Below are 22,595 nucleotides of genomic sequence, written 5' to 3'. Positions count from 1 at the left end.
CTAAAGTCAAAAGTTACACGCTATCGCAAACCAACCAATCAAGCAGTACATGAACAGCTCCTGTATTTTGCAAGGCGAGACTGCAGATTTCCTCAGTGCAGTCTGGTGGAGTGTAACGGCTTTATTTCCCTATCAGTGTGACAGCAAATAAAAGGTGAAAATGTTCTAAATCTAACATGCACTCAAGTCAATATCGATTTATTTTAGGAAACTAAAATCAGTTTTGCAGCTCAGTGTGATCACAGCAATCCGTGGCCTCGGTTTCTGTGCCGGTCGGTGCTCCTGCCTCCTTAGGGGACAAGGTGCTATTCCCAACTGAGAGGAAACAGTTTACCCAGTGAAATGGGTACTATTGAAAAGAAACATACTGCATGGCTTCAACAAGATTGCTACAAATTCCAGCAGCTCCTAGCAGAACTAGTTTTAAATATTTCGTGTTGTTCGGTCTCTGTTAAATAAAAGTCCCTTTGATATCTCACTTTTTGCTTTTTATGGAAAATACTGAGATATATGTCTTGTTTTGTACCGAAGCACAGCTGAAACCTTTATCACAATATGGATTTTGTTGTAGAAATGCCCACAGTTGGGTTTCTGTAAGCAAAGCAGTGAGTACTACATTGTCAGATCAGTGTAATAACTTAAGGAGCCATAAAATCAGCAGCAGCAGTAAATTTACAAAGAGTCCTGGCAGGCGGGCTTTGCTTTGTCATTGTGGAGTATACAGTGCGCATTGATACGATTCTGAAAGTCGTAATTTCAAGATGAATACAACCTTAGTAATGAATGTAAAGTACATTAACTCACACTAATTAGACATATTTGGAAGGACACTTACACTTTGAGTTTCCAGATGTGTGAATATAGTCGCGTTATTCACGTTTCTACATCCATTCTCTTCAACCATGGAGAGAGAGGCTGGGTACACCCTGCACATGAAACGTGAAACATGAAAAGAGACATTCAAAAATAATCAACATGTCTGGGCTCAGCCATATCAATAGGGTGAGAAGCTCACCCTATCCGCGAGGGACTTGGAGCAAAGCTCTTCCAAATTTAAAGGAGGCAATTGAGCTGGTTTGGGCATCTGACCAGGATACCTCGCAGACAGCTTTTGAGGTTATCTGGGCATGCCCAACTCAGAGGAACCCAACTGGGAAGACCAAGACCAAGGCTCTCTGGAAGAGCTCAAAGAGGTGGCGAGGGTAGGGGGAGGGTGCCCCATTAAAATACACTCAAATCACCCTTTTTCCCCATTCTCATGCTCAATTTTGAAATTCAGCAAATTGGTTGAACAATAATGAACCAAGTCGCTGCCATGCAACTCAACATATTTGCATTAATGGGTAGTTGAAGAGCTGTACCTAAATAAATGAGTGTGTGTACTGCTGCAGTGGTGGATGCCCATATTTAATACAGAAATGTGGTCTTAAAGTGGGTGGAGCTAAAGCAGCTCACTTGAGACACAGGATGAGCTGAGGGATTGGACCGAGGCCCAGTGTAGGATGGATCATTTCGAAGAGTGCAGAGCTACTCCAACTGAGTCCAAGTATAAAATGAGCACATTAGGTGCACTTTAAATGATTTTTATTAACGTTGAACATCTTATGAATCACTTTTTATTCATGAATTTCAAAACACATCACCCAGTCCCACTTTTTCCTGTCAAGTTTTGACCAGTCGATGTCTCGGAAACAACCCAAGTGGTATACAGATGTAAACAATAATAAGCTGTCAGAACCTTCCGCGCATAAATCTCTTACCCTCTTTTTATGTGCATATACTCTCCTGAGAAGAATACAGAATGAGATTAAAGCCTGCCCAAGCCAGCTCAAGCACAACAGATCTACTTCTCATGGCTCAAAATAAGGATGGAGAGCAAGCAGAACTTGAGTGCGCACTTGTCTTATGAATAATTCGAACGTTCAAAATTAGGAGATGGGCAGCATAATCCCTAAGTTATCAAGCACTTCTAAAATATGGAGATGTAACCAATTTTATAATGCATGCAGCTTCATCTCTATTACCATTTATTTCTTTATTTTTATTTTATGTTTTGCTTTTAAAACTTAGGGAAATGCACAAATGTCTTGTAAACAGTTTGGCATGTGAGAGGCGAAACGTCACGAAAAAATAATAACCTTTCATAACCCTGGCGCAACATGCTGCTAAAATTTAGTGTGCTGTGGTTTTCCCTCTGGTGGCCTTGAGCATCACGGGACAGCAGCATGACAGCCTCATCTATCTTTCTCCGTTGGTTTAAAAATCCCCCACAAAGCCTATTATTCACCTAACACTCCGACTGGCAAGGTTACTGTGTGCTAAGTGAGATAGACGTAAGAGAAAGAGAGTAGCTCTGGTTTTATTCTTCTTAATCAAAAAAAGCCAGATCACTGTAGCATCTGATTGGAAAAGGGCCTTGTCGCACCCGTCTTGTCCTGTGTCGTCCAGTTTTAAATCGATTTTTAATTTTTGTTGCCCTCCTCCAACATTAAAGAGCCGTGTGATTTCACAGTGCCTCTCGTTCGAACGCTTTACGTCTTCGAATTCTGCGCGGCGCGCCGGTGTTGTCTGATAAACAGTCATGCAAATCACCTCATTTAATTGAGAGAACTGAATTGAGACTTAATGACGCGGGAGTGCCGGAAAACTACTTTTGACAGGGTGACTAATGACGGCTGTGTAAATCCATTCGGAATATTTCTGATGTGTGAATTTTGAACATCACCTGAAAGGACAGAAGCTCCGCCAAGCTCGCGGTGGCTCCGACTTTAACTGCCATTCATCCGAAAATGGACTTCACAGTTGTTTTGTAATGTAGTCACAGCTATTCATGTGCGACCGGCCCACGCGCTACTCATACGCATGCAGACTTTAGCGGCTCAGGGAGCTGTGCTGCGTGATAAATGGCAGCATTATATGTCTGCCTGCCCGGCTGCTTGATTGTCTGCACATCTCGCCATTGTGCAGCTCTATTGCACACGCATGCACTCGCACCAGAACATGGACTTACAAGGTGTGAAATAGGGGAATGTGGGTGAGCGACTCTCACCCGTCCCCGTTGCTCGTCTCTAACACGTTCGCTCACAAATCCGATTGAGGTATTCATTTCATTTCTGCTGCTATACTTTAGCTCGAGGACAATGGTGGGATCCTATCTTCCCGTCTTTACGACCGTCTCACACAGACACACGCGTAATCTCTTGCACGGTCGCCGCTCACTCAGAGGCTGTCAGGCACACTAACGTTTCCTCGTAGATCACGCCGGACTGCCTAAATGAGCTACTAAACACGTAGTTACTCGCGCAGCGGCACATAAACAGTTTTACGCACGTTCACTCATATCCATAAACACAAAGAAATAAGCCTCTCCGGTGTTTGGGAATTCAGTCTGCGTCAAATCGCATAATGACACCAACTGGTGTGGTACACACAGACTGATATGAATGTACAAAACAGGGCAAAATATAGTATTATTAAAAAGGAATCCAGGCAATGAACAGGGCTTTGTTACCCATTGCAATTAAGCTTTTATTTTGACCAAAATAAAAGCTTAATTAATAATTATGTTCCTTTTGAAAAAGCGCAAAAAGAAAAATAGATGACACTTTTGACTATTATTTATATTTATTTACTATTTCGCCTTAGTTTCCTGCTTTTAGCTGATCCGAGTAGGCCCTGCGTGGTTTTCTGATGCTGTAACCCATTAGCTTTAAGGTTGTTGTTCAGAGATGCTCTTCTGCAAAAGTCATAATTTGAGTTACTGTTGCTTTCCTGTAGTCTTGCATCAACAAGACATTTTCTTTTACCAGAGAGCTGCTGTTTACTGGATATTTTTTCTTTGTCATATGTGAGGTTTTTTTTGTTTGTTTGTTTGTTTTTCGGGGTAAAATCCCAGCAGATCAGCAGTTTCTGAAATAGACCAGTTTGTTTGGTACGAACAACCAACCACCTTCAAACTCACTTAAATCACCTTTGTTACACTTTCTCCATTTAAACTTCAGTAGATAGTCTCGACCGTGTCTATGTGTGCTCTAACTTTCAAATGATTTCAATGTTTTTTGAGCAAACTGAAAGACAATAAATGACAAACAAAATCCTCTGTTTAACCTGTTGTTTCTCTAAATGTCAGACACAGCTGCACAAATAATATAGTTTAATATGTTCAGCAATGCAAGACACAATAAGGACCGTTTCCACCATCTTTGGCTTTTCCCCCATCTTCTTTGCTGTGCGCATCTTGTGCATGAATCTGTGAGCATCTCCTCACATCCTCCATTGCCAGTGTGTCCCAACAGTCCGTTTTGCATGCACCTTCCATGTTTTGGAGAGGACTGGCCATCGGGAGAAGTGGAGCCAAATTGAAACCTTACATAACGGGCTTCAAAGCGAGCTGCGGTCGACCCACGATCCAGACAGAATAACGCAAGCAGAGGAAGAAGGAAAGCGTTTCACAGAGGGGAGGATAAAAGGATGGGTCTGTGTAAAACGAGAGGGTGTAAACAACTCGAGGTCTGAAATATTCTTAGCCACTGCTTTATGTAGCATGCCTGATTAAAATACATCTTAATATCTGAAAAAGTGTACACAAAAGCCTCATTAGGCTTTTTTATTTCTAAGAGTTAGCAGATGTCTTTGTTTCAGTCCTGGGGCTGAACTAGTCTGTGCAGTGTTAATCCCTTCTGTCTGTTTTTGGTGTGCTTTAATGACATGTGCTGGTATTTTTAGCCTCTACAGGTGCAGTCGGTGCATGCGGGGGGTAAATGGGGTTGATGGAGTTAGGGTTTGATTCTCCAGGAAATTGCTCACACGCCCATCACTGCAGTTCTTTTGATTGTGGGGAAGAAAAAAGGCCTTAAAACGTCAGGAAGACCCGTTATTTCTCCCACCAATAGCTTGATTCTCAGTGCTCAGCTCCACACCCACTCATTGCGAAAAGATGTCAATCAAGCTACACTTTTACACTTTTCCTCAGCATGTTGCTGGTAATGGTTGCTTGATTTTACTTTTCCCATTTTGTCACAGCCCCCCAACCAAACCCCAAAAATCCTGCTCGCTCCTGTTTCTTTGATAAGCAGTTCAGCATTTAAACTTTTTTCACAGCTTTTCGGGACGTCGTTTTGATGTGCGTCAATCACATTGGTTGACTTTTTGTGCCCACAGCTAATATTGAACTTCATCAATGAAGCCGTCAGTCAGGGGCTTATTTTTACTCTCATGTGTTTCAGTAAAGGGAAAAAAAAATCCACGTGTGTCAACAAAAGGATGGAGTTTACTCAGGTTTCCACTGGTGTTGTTTCCACTAAAGAGTTTCCATTCTCAAGGATCTAACTGGTGACTAACTCTCAGCTCCCAGGATTTTTTGTTGTATAAGCAAAATCTGTTTTTAGTTTGGAAATGCTACAAAAGATGTTTCACCCTCAGGATTTTAAATATAAGTGGAAATGTTTGAAAAATCAGCTTCCATGTGGTAGATACTAATTAAATACTTATAACCTTCTGATTTTAGGTCATCAGTCTTCGAGTTTCCATTAAATTAGTCATCATAACTCTTTTTGTTGCTTGGAGACATCTGTCAGGCCTTTTCTAATAATTAACTCAAAACAAGAAAGCAGTTTGTATTTTAAAATGTAAGTACTTCAATTGTGTTTAATCTCCTAGGACCTGGTGTCCACATATGTGGACATCACATTTTGGGTTATTTAGACCAAAATACTGAATTTTGCTCCACTTATGAGGACATTATACTGCTACTGTTCTATCACAATTTTAAATGAATATCCTCATATGTGGCTCTTATTTTTATTAAAAACAAAAATAAGGTAAAAAAAAATCTGGTAATTCTTTGTTTTTACATTCATCGGGCCCCAATGTGGCCAAATATCAAAGAGAAATTAAAAATGCATGCCGTGGAGGAGTTTGGGTCTTAGGAGGTTAAGAAGAAATTCCATGTTTTTGCCAAAAAAAGTCAGCAACTGTAACACGTTCACTGTTTCACTTAAACGTGTTACGGTCTTAAATACTACCTCCACTGTACTTTGTGTGGTAGGCTGGCACTACACTAGTGTGGAGGTTGTAAGGCTTCATATGTCAGATGAGCTCAGCATTAGCTGCTGGAGGACTTTCATGAACTTTCGTAAAAGCATAATGTTGTCCGCATGATGAATCCTTCTGTCCTAACCTCGCTCGGATTGTAAATCCATGTCTCTGAGTTACAGTTCTATATATCATGTGTCAGGATCCACACCCACGGGCCAGATCTGGCCCTTTGTAAGTTTGAACCTGGCCCACATTTCACTTTTAGCACACCAACACACCAACAACCGTCTCCACAGCGATTCATGGCCAGCTAACAGCAAAAATCTGATGTTGGGTTGGTGCAAACAGTTTCTGTTCTCAAACAACATAACTCGCATTGTTATTGTGCTGTTTGAAATCCACACACTAGTAAAGATTTGGAGCCATAGACGAGGAACAGAGGCTTCACAAAGTCAAAGACATAAAAGACGCGCAATTACAGCACAATAGTCTGTGCATTGAGCCCGAGTCTCAAAGTGATGGAGCTGTGAAGGCAAGTGTCATTTTTGTGTGTGACCGATTTAATGGCAGAAAGCTACAGCGTGTGGACATGTATATTACATGAACTAAGATCTCTGACTTCTTGTTTTAAATGACATTTCTTACACAACTGTTGAGATGCCTTGGTCTTTTTCAGGCCTTTGAAGCAGGCTTGCTAAGATTTGTAGACAGATGTGCACATAAAGATTCATTTGATTGCTTTATAATTGGGTTATATTTGGTTTTATTAATTGCCCCGCACTATCAAAGTGAGGCTGTGAACAGGGCTGTTGTAAACTAATAGAGTATTTTGTGAGGCGTTTAACTGGAAAGGCTCTAAGAAACATCCTTTCTAGATTAAAATGAAAGCATGTTAAACTGTATGCACTGAGCTCTTGATATGATTGCTCCAGCGTAGCTGCTGTTGAAACTGAATTTGACACTTGTGATGTATACCGTCACCCCTGACCTTGTGCCTATAAATCTGGTGCAATGTAACACATTCTAGATTGAAACACTTTTAGCCTTGTAATGGAACGCATATCATATTTGATACATGAGTTTTTGAGACCTCTACATCTCCCGTGTGATTTTTCTTGTCCTGAAAAACCTGATGTGTACTCTCAGACACACAAAGTGCTACTGTGAGCAAACTACTAAAAAGTGACACAAATTAAAACACACATATATAAAGTGTTATTTAATTATTTTTTTTATTGTCTGAAGTTACAAAAAAACCACACTCCATATTAAAAAAAATAGAATTTTCTGGTAATTATTTAACAGTTCAGGCTTTACAGGGTTAAAGAAGCACAAGTCAGCCACATTTTAAAGTATAAAAATCAAAAATATTAAATACATATTTATAATAACAGGGAGGATGAGCTCTTTATCTTTTTATAATTCCTTTCTATAATGCTGTAACTTGCTCTCTATCTGGTCTTTAAGTGATGACGTATGAACCCTGCTTCTGGATCCAAACTACTCCTTGTTTATTAAGGCTGTTGTGTTTTTCACATGTTTTAATGCTTTGTATCTTATTCTACTTATCTGAACAAGCCCCTAAAAAAGTCAGTGATCACTGTTGGACTCTCTTGGTTTTTATTACCACTATTCATTTTAAAGCTTTTAAAACCTTACGATGTAACAACAGCTCAACCCATGCAGCAGTATATCAATGACTAACCTCGAATTGTGGATGGACTATCTCAGTTGTTCTCCTGACTAAAGTTTTGTCCATTTACAGCATCCTGCATTTGTCCCTAACCATCGGGAACCCTCATGTTAACTTTTATCAAGTGGAAAAAAGTTAGCGTTCATCCTCCAGCTTCGCTGTGTTTATATTATGCTAACATAGCTGTGTAGCTAGCCACCAAGTAGCACATCATTATATACCAGCTAGCCCAACTTCAGCAACCCTACAAACGTCACTGCTGTTTAGTTTTTTTTCTTCATTTATGTGGAAAGTGACAGCAGAGCTATATGTATTACATTTTTCAGAAATCTCTCAGTCAGAACATTGAAATAATGTGTTTAGGTGGAAACTAGCGAGCTAACTCCCTGTTAGCTTCTGACTCTGTTAAATGTTAAAGTTAATTGTTACACCTGGTAGAGCAGCAACACTGATCATTTTATTACAGATGAAAGAATTTAGATATGTTTTAGATACGTTTTTAACTCTCAGTGATGCCACAGTGTTCGTTTGACTTTGGGACCTGAAGCGGAGTTTGGACCCAGAAACGGCTAATGACGTCAGACTTAAAGACCGGATATCTTTTTTTAACCGGCGCTGTTTTCATCATAGTTCCAAACATAATGTTACTCAGCTCTAAAAGTTGTTATAATAGTTTCATAAAGACTTTTATTTTGAAATCTCCTATTTGGAGGTGAAGTGTTCCTTAGACTTTAGTCATTTATATCTGCCCGGTTGTTAGCAGATAATTGACATTCAGCATTCACCTTGTAGTTTGTGCACCGGCAATATTTCCTCCCTGATGAATTTCAGATACTCTCAGTAAGTTGTTGTTATATAAGTTCTTTTTTTCCCCACAAATCCTTCAGAAAAAAAGGTCCTCTGCCAAACCTCAAGTTCAAAAAGTGGATTTATCAGATGAAAGCCAAAGTGATGAAAGGTGAGGGAGTATCTTGCTGTAGTACTTACTTTTCTGAGCGCCGAGGTGAAGAGTATTTTCTACAAATGCTCACCTTCTGAGAGACGAGGCGAACCATATGCACACGTAACATTTGCTGGAACTAGAAAAAGCATTTGTCTTCCTTTTTTTTCCCCTGTGAGATCTGAGCTGGACGTGACCGAAGCAACCTGACAGGTGGGTGGAAGATAAAGCCAACGAGATCTACAGAGTAGTTTTTGGTAAAGTTCTCACTTTGTGTTGATGAAGAAAAAGACTTGATGTCACAGTGAGGCTCCATCAACGAATGAGAAGGGTTTGTTTTTTTCTCTCTTTGATTTCTCTCTGTGCAGATCTCTCTCTTTGTCCATCTTCTTGCATTTTTGCATTTCTCTTTGCCGCTCATTTAATTTACAAAAAAAACAAAAAACAGCCCGTGGGTAGATGGGGATCAAATTACATTCACCTTTTACCTGCTTTCCTCTGCGCAATTAGTACCACGCTTACTTGTCATTTCAAATTGACACACTGCTGTTGTGTTATGTAATTATTTACCCGCCTGGGGAATAACGCTGTGGTTTACCCACTAAATAATGCACACACATGCACACACACACACATGCGCTCACAAAAACCCTCCAAAACGCTAAAGCACCTGTTCCCTGTTTTATCTGAAACATGTTTAACATGCCTTTTAACATTCCAGGGTCATTGTCTCCTGCTGTCTAATTAAAGGTGTCTTTGTGTGTCTATCTAAAAAGCTCTAATTGACTAATGTTGTGCAGCAGCCCGTGGAGATTTTCGGGGTGCTCTCGCTGCTTAAAGGCTCAGCGTTAACATTTTGAGGTTTGAGCATCAGGACCCAAACCTGCCGTCCGTCCTGTAGGTGTTTTCTTCTTTTTTTCTGCGTGGAGGAAAGGGCTGGGTCCTGTTCTTCAAACCACCGAGGTCTTATTAATCCACATTCCCTTTTTCCCCCCTCTTCCTCAACCCCCAACCCCGACCTTCCACCTCCTTTCCCTTCCACCCACCCAGCTTCCAACAAAAACAATACAAGTTAGACTCAGGAACAAAAAAAGGGTTTAAAGGCGAGAGAGAAACCAGGGGCCCAGAAACAGTGGCAGCATTTTCTTCTGCAGGGGGAGAAAAGGAAATCCGAACCAGTTTTCTTTGATCTTGTGTCTTTTCTTGTGATAAATCTGTGTCTGTGATGCCTTTTGTTTTTGTTTTTGGTACTCTTTTTAAAGGAAAAACACACACACGCACACACACACAATAAGCAAACATGAACTCTTGCTGATTTGTCCTTTTTGCTCTTGCTTCTTTTCTTTTTTTGATATTCTTTTTTTCGGTTTTTGCCAGTAATCTTTTTTGAAATTTTCTCTTTTCTCTTTTTCCCCCCTTTTTTTCTTAACCCTAGGTCCGCTCACAAAAAAACACGATGAATCTTCAATGAACAAGCCTCGAGACGAAGGTATTTTTGTTGCATGTTTTTCCTTTTTTCTTGTTTTGAAGTCTTTTTGGGGGATGTGTACACACACACACACACGCACACACAGGTGAAACATCTTCTAGGTGGGACTTTGGAATATCAGATGCATACCGATGTGTTGGTGTAAGTGTATGTGCTGACCGCTGCAATTAAAAAGCTGTCTTTCATATGCAAATCATTAGCTCCAGCTAACCTTGGATGATCATAACGGCTGGCTAATGGAACCCAGATACCCATTATTAAGCCATCTCCACTGTTTTCCAGAGGTCCTTTTCTTCCTCTCAAATAATAGCCGGCCTCGGCTACCACCATCAACACTGTGCCCTTGAAAATACATTGGCCAGCTGAACGGCATTGTCCCCGAAACCAAATTGTTGTCAGGATTTTGAGCAACAAAGCACCTATTGAGACCTGCTTACACAATAAGGTGCATTATTATTGCGCCTCAACCTCCGGCTCAAGGATCAAATTGCTGTTGAATAAGGAGCTACACAAATATTAAGCTAGCTCTATTCCAAGTCAGTGATGATAACATCAAATCAAGTTAGGGGAAAAAAGGAAAAGGAGGGTGGGGACATGCAAGGACACTCATGCCCCGCTTTGGAAGATTTAGGTCTAATAAGCTGTTGGAATAAGGGCACAGAACTCTCAGCCTGCTTTTAATTTATCTCCTACCTGCAGCACTGATACCACGGAGGTGATTTTATCTGTACTTTCATCTGCCGCCCCTCCCCCTCCCACACACACACACACACACACACGCACACACACACACACACACACACATTCCTTATTCTTTTGGACTTGTTTCTTGGAGAAAGATGACTGATGATATTTTGATACATATTTCTCTTTATGCTATTTTGAGGGTTGTGCGGTGGATTTTTTTCTTGCTCTTTGATTTGGGGTCTTTTTTTCTTTTTTTTTTTGAAGTTGGGAGTCGGAGGAAGTTTGAAAACAGGAGGATTTTCTTGGTGATCAAACACAGACACAACTTTTTTTTTGAGCTGCCACAGTCAGGAACACAGTCGAGGCCAGTCGAGACGCCCCTCCTCCCCCTTCCCCCCCATCCTCTAAATACGTCTCTCATCCCTCTGTTGCAATGTGCAATTAACCTCATTTGATTTGGGAACTGCTAATCCCTATGCAGTAATTTAGCATTGCTAAACTCCTAAACCGGAGTTTAGCACCGAAAAACCCCCCACTTACCTGTCCCCACACTAAAATACACATCCAGAAAACTTGTCTAAATAAAACAACAAACAAAAAGAAAAAACATGCTCTTTATATTCGTCTTTGCTTGGCAATATCCATGCACATAGCTGTGAAGAATACTGGCAGCCTTTTAGTTACACTGGTAACCTGGGCCACAGCCAGGCATTTAGAAGTGTTTAATTTAAATCCAAATCAGCTTATAAAGCATTTTCTTTGTGCACATATTTCATTCAATTATAGTCTTCTTCATAACATATCTCAGGTGCATATGGTTTCAAAATGTTTCAAAAATCTTCTACAGCAACCCTGATTATTACTCTATTTGAAAAAATACCAAATCATTACTATAAATTGTAATCTAGCATAGGCTTATTTCAGGCAGGTCAGAAAGTCAACCTCAGCTACCATCTCATTGCTAGCCCACATCAGCTGCTGATTCTGCTGATACGCTTCTATACATCCAGTCTGCTGTCTCACAGAACCTTACTAATTGGGCAAGCTCTACAAGCTGGTTTAGCCTGCTTAAAAGTACATCTGCACACCGCTTTGCAACCCACCTCCACTTTCCACACTGTATCTAACTTATTCAGTGTCTGTTATGACTGATCCGTGCTGATGCCTCATGTAGGACAGAGCTGTGTCATTAGACATGAATAACTGATGCTGGACGTATCAGTCTTCTTTTGATTATAATTGCCGTGACTAAAATGTGTTGTTTTCCCGATATTTTATCCAAAGAAAAGAGACTTACATAAAACCACTCTTCATTCAAAGACATGTTTGGCTTGCTGTTTATTCCCTTGGATATTTGCAGAGTTTTTTTTCCATTCATCTGACGAAGGGAGAAACCTTTAAAAGGTTTGAAATGAACACACAAGGTCAATTTGAAAGTAGTTTGGAGGCCAGTCATGATTGCTTATGCAACATACTTGAAATATGCAGTCCACATACAAAGAAAACCTATGTGGATGGAAACTCATCCAGTAAACATTTTAGACATTACCTGCCATTATGATCAGTGAAGAAGTCATTTTAATAATGCGTTTAAACTTTGTGCAATAGTGATTTTCTAAAATGCTTTATTGTTGAAGCATTTTTGTTTTGAAAACCGGAGTGGATGTTTTAATATATTTAAAACATAAATTAGAATGAGCTTTCAAAACCTGACATGTGAAATTAAATTTAAACTGGTGCTCTGGTTGGTAGTTATCTTAAAAGCAGTAAAATCCAATTCGCATGTCTTGGCACTTTCAACATCTGTTGCAATATGCAGCAGTGTTTTACTGAGTAGCTGTTTATTTTCGAGAAAAGTACATTACTGGGGAACAATGCACAGTGAAAGATTGACTGCTACTATTATCTAAAAATACTGTAATAGATGTACGACATAGTAATGGCCAGTTGTTTGAGTATCCCTCTACTGGAAATGATTCAGAGACACTGTCATGAACCAGCTCAAAGTTCAGACAAAAAGAACAACAAAAAAAGATTTCCACATAGATTTTAACCAAAAAAACAAAAAACTTAAAGTGAAAGGAAGCTTTGAGTGGCAAGATCAGCCATGTGGCGTGTGAGAATGCTCCTACCAAAACAAGTGGAAGGATCAAGCAGGCAGAGTGGAGGGGTCATCAAAAGAGTCTCCGGTTTACCCAAACACAAATAGCTAAATATGCCAAAATGCATTATTCTTGCAATTGTCATATATTAAGAGTCTAGATTGACAGCCACTGTTGACCTGTAGTGCTGACGCTTACCTTCTCTGCAACCTTAGTAATTGGAGCATATTTGAGATGGGAGGATGAACTAAAAAACATGGAAAACGAACAGTTATATGCTAGGCACCTTAACCGGATGGCAGCTGCCTCTATATGGTTACACCTGTGAAGGGTTACACGGAAAGTTTGCTAAGTAGCAAATGACCCTAACCAAAGGTGACCTGTAGTCTTAACACAAAGGTCAAACAGTGTTCCTTTAACAAGTTGCTAACAAAATGTTTAACAATCTCTAAGTGATAGTCCTTTGAGCACTGATCAAATGATTCCAATGGAGGAGCTTCCGAAGAACTGATATTCAAAATCACCCACAAGTCAGGAGCAGTGGGCTCTGCAAGAGTGGAAAACTGAGGAACAGTCCCACTACTCACCAACTCAACCCTGGTCTTTAGGCAGTTAATTGGGAGGGGTAACCTAGTATCAGAGGTGTCATGCAACTGGTTACACCAGTGAGCCAACTATAACCACTGCAGTTGTTCCTGAGCATGTAGCTCTATTCAAATTCACCACCATGCTACAGCTGACCAAATAGATTCCCCACACAGTAGCTACCATCCAAAACCTTTTGGAAGCATTAGACTCCAAAAAGTCTATCCTACCTTAAAACCAAATACCTTTGTGTAGCCAACCAAATCTATTCAGCAGTAATGCAGTAGGATAGAATAAGGTTCAGGGAAGGCAGATGTGACAGCAAATAGAAGACAGAAAATAGGAGCACAGAGAGACCCCGAACAACATGTAGAACAAAACATGAACTATGGGATATAGCAGATAAAATTTAATACAAAACACATGGTATAAAACAGCTAACTGTTCAGATCAGGACTCTACAGTCCAGTAACATTCGATGATGAGGATGTACACATCCTGGACAAGCAGGACTGCTAGTTTGAGCTGGGCGTCAAGGTGGCAAATGACCATCTTTAAACTGAGGGAGGGGGGATTAAGAGTACATCTTTCACCATCTTGCAATGCTGAGATTGCAGCCATTCCTTGACTCTCTGTGAATGGTATTCATGCCTATTAATCACTGGTTATGACAAGTTGCACATCGACTATGGTGAAACTGAGCCATTGCTTTCTAGCAAAGGCATCAGGATAACACTGAGAAAATAGGATAGCAAACAGTAGACAGAGCTCAAAGAGACGGCGTGCCGAGCACACTGGCACCATCATGGATCTTATTAGTAGCATGTAATCACATTTGGGAGTAAAAATAGAGGAGTAAAGAAGCAGTGTTCCTGGTCCCCCAGGACCCTGAGCCTTTTAAACAGTAAACAGTAATCCAGATCAAGTCCTAATCTTAATCCATCTTCTTAAAAAAATGAATGTTTTAAGACTAATCTTAAAACTAGAGATGGTATCTGTCTCCCCAATCCAAACTGGGAGCTGGTCCCACAGAAGAGGGGCCTGAAAGCTGAAGGCTCTGCCTCCCATTTTACTTTTAGAAACTCTAGGAACAACTGGTAAATGGCCTGTATTTGTATAGCGCTTTTCTAGTCCCTAAGGACCCCAAAGTGCTTTACACAACCAGTCATCCACCCATTCACACACTGGTGATGGCAAGCTATGTTGTAGCCACAGTCACCCTGAGGCGCACTGACAGAGGCGAGGCTGCCGGACACTGGCACCACCGGTAGGCAACGGGTGAAGTGTCTTGCCCAAGGACGCAAAGACCGAGACTGTCCAAGCCGGGGCTCGAACTGGCAATCTTCCGATTACAAGGCGAACTGCCAACTCTTGAGCCACGATCGCCCCTAGTAAGCCTTAAATGGCATAACAGGGTCTGATCATTCAAGACTTTTTATATAGAAAGGATTTTAAAGTTCTGGATTTAATGGAGACCCTGAAATGAAACAAGAATGATCTTTCTTACTAGTCCCATTTAGGCCTCTCGCTGTGGTGCTCTTTGGATTGACTGAAGGCTTTTCAGGGACAACCTCATTATAATAAGGAACTATAGCAGTCCAGCATAGAAGTAACAAATACATGGGGTACTTCTTCAAGCATCACTGATATGATGTCACTAATTTTGGCAGTGTTACGCAGATAAAAGAAGTGCCAACATGACTTCACGGTTCCTCACTTTAGTACAAGGCCACAATAATGCCATCCAGGTTAAGTGTCTGATTAGATGATAATTGTTAATCAATTTCTGGCTGATTAATTGTGAAGGATTGGTGAGCACGATTTAGTGGTGATCAGCTGCAACCTGCTTCCTTTCTTTTCAAACATGTATGAGAACCTCAGATGGCCTTGGTTTAACTTAAGAATATGAGAGGTCATCTCTGTTTGATTTGTAGAAACATGCTGTTCCAATACATCAGGCTCCATACTTGAGCACCTGCTCCCTGTGTAGATAAAAGACAGCTAGTTGAAGTGTGTCTCTCCACCTAAGCCACCATGGCCCTTTAAGTGAAGAAACCTGGCGAATCCTTGGGCAGCTTTTGTCTGATAACAGCCCGCACAGTCAGTTCATCTGTTTTAGCCACCATTTTGTCCTCATTCTTTCAGCAGTCTTTTCAAATGTGCTTGCTTTGAAGCGGGATGTTCCTGGCCGTGTATTCACAAGCAGGCCTTTTCAAGTAAAACAGTGCTCACTATGAGTACACTCAAGATGCATCCTTGACCAGTGCAGACAGCTTCAAAGAAAGCCAACCCCTGCTTTTTGCATCAGGTGTGAGAAAGCAAAAGCTATCGGGCCTCCGTGCTGCTCGCGATCAATGTTCCGAAAGATTGATAGAGCTTAGAGCTGCTTGTGTGTTTGGAGAGAGAGAGAGAGAGGGAAGGGAATTACAAACCACAGTGAGATTGTGCTAAATCAAGAAAGAGACAGCAGTTGTGTGTTACTGTGCTGTCCTGTGTGTCAGCCCTGATCAGAGACAAACCAGAGCCACCTGAGCCCCAAACCTGGAACATATTTCTGCCAGGAACAATGTCACCTCTCTGTGACACACTCACACAATTACACACTCACACACACAGTCTCACTTGCACAGAGGCATACAAAAAAAGACCAAACCCCCATAAAATAAGACCTACCACTTAAAGGAAATATCCCATCAAAACTAACCTCACAGAAAACGCATTTATATAGCTGTGAATAAAAAGAGGCTTAGATTCACGCAAGCAGTTACAGCTACATTTCTTAAAAACATAAGAATATCTTAACATGATAACATGATAGCTATTATCTTTCATTTCAGCACAGTGTTCACTGTTAAGTCCATAATCAGTTAAAAAAGGTAAAAGCACTAATGAAAACCCCGAGCAGTGATTTTACGATGATTTCCCTCGTTAAACATTAGCGTGTGATCCACCAGACTCACTGGATGACATAATCATTTTGCTACAGCTTTGGAAAAGAAAAGTGATCTTTGGTGGTGAGACTGAAACCTAGTAAATAAATCAAGAAAACCAAGATGGTTTCTGTGTAGCTGTTTGTGTTATGGTGATGTTTGTAGGACCAACACTCTGCTGTTTATTTTCAGTTTTCTGGCGGGATGCTGCTACCAAGTAGCTAGACTAAAGCAGGTAGTGCTTTCTGCCTTAGAAATCAGCCGTGAAGACACATTAATGTTTATTCCTGCTGGAATAACTTCTTTTTAATCTCCCTAACATAAATCAGTGGCTCCTTCTTTTAGATTTTTTTGTCTAGCTAAAAAAAGGAGAGCATATTAAAAAAGTAATGAGGGCATTTTATGAAGGAGACAGTTAAACGCTAGAAAATGCTTTTCACCCAGTCACAACACCAAAGAAAAACAGAAAAAAATCCTAAGTATTGCTGTTTTAAATTTGTTTTATTACTTTAATATCCTAAACTCCCTGCCTGATTAGCTTCCTTTGAAGAGCAAAATGTCTTTTTTTTCAGACATTATCTATGTAAATTATATAGTGGACTTAATGAAAGCCTTTTCCAATAATGCAGTCAATTTTCTTCATGATTATTAAGCACACGAATATGAACCATCCGTCTGCTTAAATTACAGTGTAATAGTGTCATTAATCAAACAAAGTGATCAAAGGTTGATATTTGCCACAATTATTCTGTTAGCCTTTGCTGCATTTGTAATAATTATTTAATGCTGCGGCTTATGAGTTGGGATGTAACAGGTAATAATTTTGTGACTTGCCCACATTACGCAGTTAATATAGTCCCATTTATATTCTAAAGATTCTTGAGATATTTTAACAGCCGCGGTCTTCTTAAGTGGCTCATCTGCATCTTTGCACAGAACATAAAACAGATATAGATATTAAGAGCAGTCACTGGCCTTCAAATGCATTTTTATCATAACATCTGTTAGAGGATATAGCCAAACATGCAGGTCGGTGGATGATGCAGTGAACATGGGGCTGCATTACATCCTGCAACACCTCGACCGCCCGGGAACTTATGCCAGGGTCCTGTTTGTGGACTTTTAACACCATCATGCCTGAACTTCTCTCCTCCAAACTCTCCCAGCTCAGCGTGTCACCAGCTACCTGTCAGTGGATCACCAGCTTCCTGACAGACAGGAAGCAGCAAGTGAGGCTGGGGGAGATCACCTCTGAAACTCGGTCCCTCAGTATTGGTGCCCCTCAAGGATGTGTCCTCTCACCACTACTGTTCTCCCTCTACACTAACGACTGCACCTCCAAGAACTCGGCTGTTAAACTCCTAAAGTTTGCAGATGACACCACCGTCATTGGCCTCATTCAGGATGGTGATGAGTCTGCATACTGGCAGGAAGTTGAGCGGCTGGTACTCTGGTGCAGTCAGCACAATCTGGAGCTGAACACGCTTAAGACTGTAGAGGTGACAGTGGACTTCAGGAGACATCCCTCAACTCTGCTCCCCCTCACCAGATCAGACAGCCCGGTGTCGACTGTGGAGATCTTCAAGTTCCTGGGTACAACCATCTCCCAGGACCTGAAGCGGGAGACCAGCATCAACTCCATCCTCAAAAAGACCCAGCAGAGGATGTACTTCCTGAGACAACTGGGGAAGTACAGTCTTCAACAGGAGCTGCTGATCCAGTTCTACACTGCGGTCATTGAGTCTGTCCTGTGCTCCTCCATCACAGTCTGGTATGGTGCAGCCACTAAACAGGACAGGTGCAGACTGCACTGGACTGTAAGGGCAGCAGAAAGGATTATCGGTGCCCCCCTGCCCTCCATCCAGGACCTGCACCTCTCAAGAACCAGGAAACGGGCAGGGGGAAATCATCACAGACCCCTCACACCCTGGACACAGACTTTTTGATCTGCTGCCCTCTGGCAGACGGTATAGAAGCCTGCAGACCAGGACCACCTGACGTAGGAGCAGTTTCTTTCCTCTCGCCATCTCCCTCCTAAACAGTTGAACTGTCACACTGCTCCCACTGCCAGACTGCAACTGCACCTTATGTACATTCTGTGGTATTAATTTCACTGTGTCTGTGCATATACATGGCCAATAAACGCGATTCTGATTCTGATGTCAAGCACACACGGCTGCCTGTGCCGTGAAAAAGTATATGCCTCATTCATGTTTCAGATCATCAGACAAATTCTAAAAGTCAAAAAAGACTTAATGTAAAATTAAAGTTTGAAATGATGAGTATATTTATTAAGGTAAGTAAGCTACCTATTCCTAACTGGCACTATGTGTAAAAGTAATCGTAAAAGGGCGAAACCACTGCTGACCAAAAAGATGAAAAAGATCGTCTTGCAGTTGCCAAAAAACCCTCAATCATCCCCAAGACTGGGGGAAAAAAGTCTGAAGAGACAGACTGTTGTTATTCCTGACACGTAACATACCGACGATTTGTGACATTCCGAGGCATTCCATAGGAGCGCAAAAGGTACCCTTCCACATCCCTATGATACGCGCTGGATTATGGATGGAATAGAATGACGCTCCCGGCAGTAACACATGCTCCAGCCATGTATTCCAGCCCTAACCCTAACCTTAACTACAACCTTAATCGTGTTAGATATTGTGTTTTCCTAAGCGATTCATGATGAGAAAGTAAAATGAAATGTACATGTGTAGAGTCATTCCAAACGGTTCTCATGTTTCCTGACGTTTCCGAACGCATAACATAGAGACGTGTTGTCACATGGCGTAATATGTTACGCTTTGGGATGAGAATGTGTTGAAAGGGATCAGACATGAACATTGTGGAAGGTTTGAGTCCCGTCACATCTGATTCATCTAAAGAACATTATGCCAACAGTCAGACATGGTAGCGTGATCGTCCGGGGCTGCTTTGCTGTTTCAGGACTCAAACGACTTCCGGTAAGTGTTAAAACCACGAGTACTGCTCTCTACCAGAAAATCCTGAAGGAGAATGCCCCGCCATCGTTTGATACCCTGAAGCTCAAACGCTCTCGGGTTATGAAGCAGGACAATTATGTGAAACACACCAGCAAGATTTCGAAGTGGCCCAATCAAGTCCAGACTTAAATCAGAGTAAGATGCTTTGGCGTGACTTTGAACAGGCCGTCCATGTGTGGTTGAATAAATAGTTCTGCAAATTCCTCCACGTCGACATGAAAGCCTCATTTCGAGTTATCACAAACGCTTGATTACAGTTTTTCTGCCAAGGGTGGCACAATTAGTTATTAGGTTTAGGGGGCAATTACACAGAAATTACACAATTTTTCACACAAGGCCAAGTAGACTTGGATAGCTTGTTTTCCCCTTAATAAATGTAATCATCATGTAAAATTTGCATTTTGTATTTAATCAGGCTATCTTTCTTTAATAATTGAAAATTTGCTTGATGATCTGAAACGTTTAAGTGAGACAAATATGCAAAAAGCTAAAGACGTCAGAGGGTAAATATTTTTTCATGGCAATGTAATTTAAGTTTATGTGAGTACATGCACATGTGACACTTTTAAGTCTGATTTGGAATAATATATGTATAAGTTGGCTTATACATATATTATATACATATATATACATATATAAGCATCTGGATTAAACTTGCATTAGGTGTTATTTTTCACTGCTTAAGAGCCAACGAAAGAATGTGTGGTAAGTACAATGCTGACATATAATAACCTTGTTAAGAATATTAAGCAACAAATATATTAATTAATTTTATCCATCTGCTAAACAAAACAAATATTTACTCTGTGTTGGCTCTACTTGTGTCTGTAACGAAACGCCTCTTTAGATTATAAACAATCCACTAACTAAGCAGGAAACACTCACAGCAGGAATATTGCACAAATCGACAATACAGAGAAAAAAGTGAAGTTCTTATTAAATAACTGTCTCTACATTGTCTGCGGTCTACAATAAAAATGTTGAAATAAAGTTGCTTTGACTATAATACAGTCATAAAAACACTTGAAAAAAAAACACACAAATGATTCTGAATTTCAACATATTTTCAGGTTAAAGTAAAAAAAGATGTTCTGTGTTTGTATCGTTCTAAATATCAGTGTACAAATAAAAAAAATCATAGATATGAAAAAAACTGGACTAAGTACCAATGACCAGTTACTACAATAATTACTGTATTGTAGACCCAAATGAGTAAATTCAGTTACTGAAAAGTGGAGTAACTGATCCCTTAAAAGATTTATTTGATAATTTTAGAAGTTAAATGTCCGCTTCAATTACACGATTGGGTAATACGTTTGATTACGGTTAAATTATGTTATTATATAATATTTTTACAGTTTCCATTCACCTCTCCCATGGGATATGCTTAACAGAATTAAAAAATAATAATTAAAAAAAAACAAACATATGCATTTATTGACTTTAATTATTAAACTGCACACAAGCAATGCAGTACCAAATAATGTAACTATTTATTTTAAGCTTTATTTAAAAGAAGATCACGAATTTTTTTTGCTGTGTTCTACGACTACGTTTTTCATTAACCTTTAAAATTACGTTATTAGTTTTTTACGCAGTTATGAAGATTTAATTGAATTTTTACTTGTTACATTGGTCTTGCTCACCCTTGTTTGGCGTCAGTAGGACAGACTAACCTTTAGATTTCTAGGCCTTTATTTTAAGCTTCATCTTAGCATCTCTAGCAGTGTATGTACTAACAGAGTGATTGTTAATAACCCACTGAACCCACAATGTTACAGTTTGACGATTACATAAAAGTTATTTATCTCATGTGTAAACTTTGCTACTTCACCTGGAGCTTTCATAGTTCACAACTCTACATCTTTAAAAGAAATAAAAACCAAACAAAAAACAAACAGGTCTCTTTTGGCTGTCAGATTCTTCGTGTCTTTCTTGGTCCATAATAATAAACTAAACACACCAATGCCACTGATATAATTAGTTCAGACTCAAATTAATGTTAAAGTCCTTACTTAATCAGCAAAACAATTATGTTAATCAAACATAATCTCATTCATTCAAAAGTAAAAATGTTACACAGGAACCCTTAGAAGGAATAAGTAATACTATCATTTTATATATTTATTTGTTTAAAACTCTCAAGTTTATTCTGGTTAATCTGCTTAAATACATGGAATATTTGAGTTTACAATGTGCTGAGCACCAAATGCTTGTGAAAGTTTATCTGTAAAATTTATTGTGCCGGCTGAACGCCGTCTGCTCAAAGCAAAACAATGACATTGCATTAGGCTTTTGATAAACAGCCATAGCGGTGGCAGAAAGTTGTTCTCCACCGGCTGCATGAGTGAGCACAGCTTCCTGAATCAGCTCTTAATTAATGTCTCTTAATTGAACATGTTGCTTACAGTAACGGCTGAAAATGGCTTTGATGTCACAGAGGAAAATGTATTTTTTTGCCTGGCAGAGACTATTTTTTAGTGTTCGAGATCTTGGGGTTAATTTTACCAGATTGTTGATGAATTATTATAAGCGTAGAGGAGAGGCTGATACGGATGAGAATAAGAGAAAAAAACGACACCAGAGGGGCATTAGTTAGTGACAGAGGCATTAAAGGAACCTGCTCTCGATTCTTTATGTTGGCGCAGAGATGTCCAAAAAACGTTTGCGATGGTCTCTCCTGGATGGCAAGATGGTAGATCGGGTGAAGGAGTAATAAGATTTCGTCGTTGTCTGCGTGAGATAGAGACAAGCTTTTGTCTTCACACTGTTTTTTGTCTGCATTGATGTGTTTTTCTCCATTTGCTCCTCTTTTTTGCCTCCTCGCTTTGTCTCTCTGTATTATGTGGCGTTTCCACTCTGGTTATAACTCCTCTAACAGACGCTGGCCTGTAGGCAATGCAACATCTCTCTATGTCAGCTTCTCTCCCCATGCTTTCACACGTATGCATTTGCTCTAAAACACCCCCACCCTACTCGCTCGCAATCCTTCGTTTTGGAAAACAGCGCCATGCGAGGACACCGACTTGGCACGTTTCATCTTTTTTCGTATAATTAGGAGCATCCAGGGAGATATTTTTGTGCTAAATCCATCCTTTTCCTGGTGGATTTTCACTATGGCCAAAGTGTAA

The 22,595-nt window shown here is 40.3% G+C and overlaps 1 protein-coding gene across 2 annotated transcripts in view; it reads left to right on the top strand.

Annotated features, from left to right (window-relative positions):
• Positions 1-22,595, top strand: part of LOC102778775 (neuroligin-2-like) — a 255,467-nt gene that overhangs the window by 118,520 nt on the left and 114,352 nt on the right. Inside the window, exon 4 of one of the 2 annotated variants that reach the window (XM_087837705.1) lies at positions 10,105-10,158. The exons of the other annotated variant lie outside the window; for it this stretch is intronic. Coding sequence (XP_087693831.1) covers positions 10,105-10,158 — 54 coding nt within the window. The remainder of the gene's footprint in view (positions 1-10,104; positions 10,159-22,595) is intronic. 2 annotated transcript variants of the gene reach the window in all.

The sequence above is a fragment of the Neolamprologus brichardi genome, chromosome 3, assembly GCF_056152115.1.
Source record: "Neolamprologus brichardi isolate AB-2024 chromosome 3, ASM5615211v1, whole genome shotgun sequence".
Lineage (NCBI taxonomy): Eukaryota > Metazoa > Chordata > Actinopteri > Cichliformes > Cichlidae > Neolamprologus > Neolamprologus brichardi.
The sequence above is the reverse complement of the archived record's forward strand: the minus strand, read 5'-3'. Positions and strand labels throughout refer to the sequence as shown.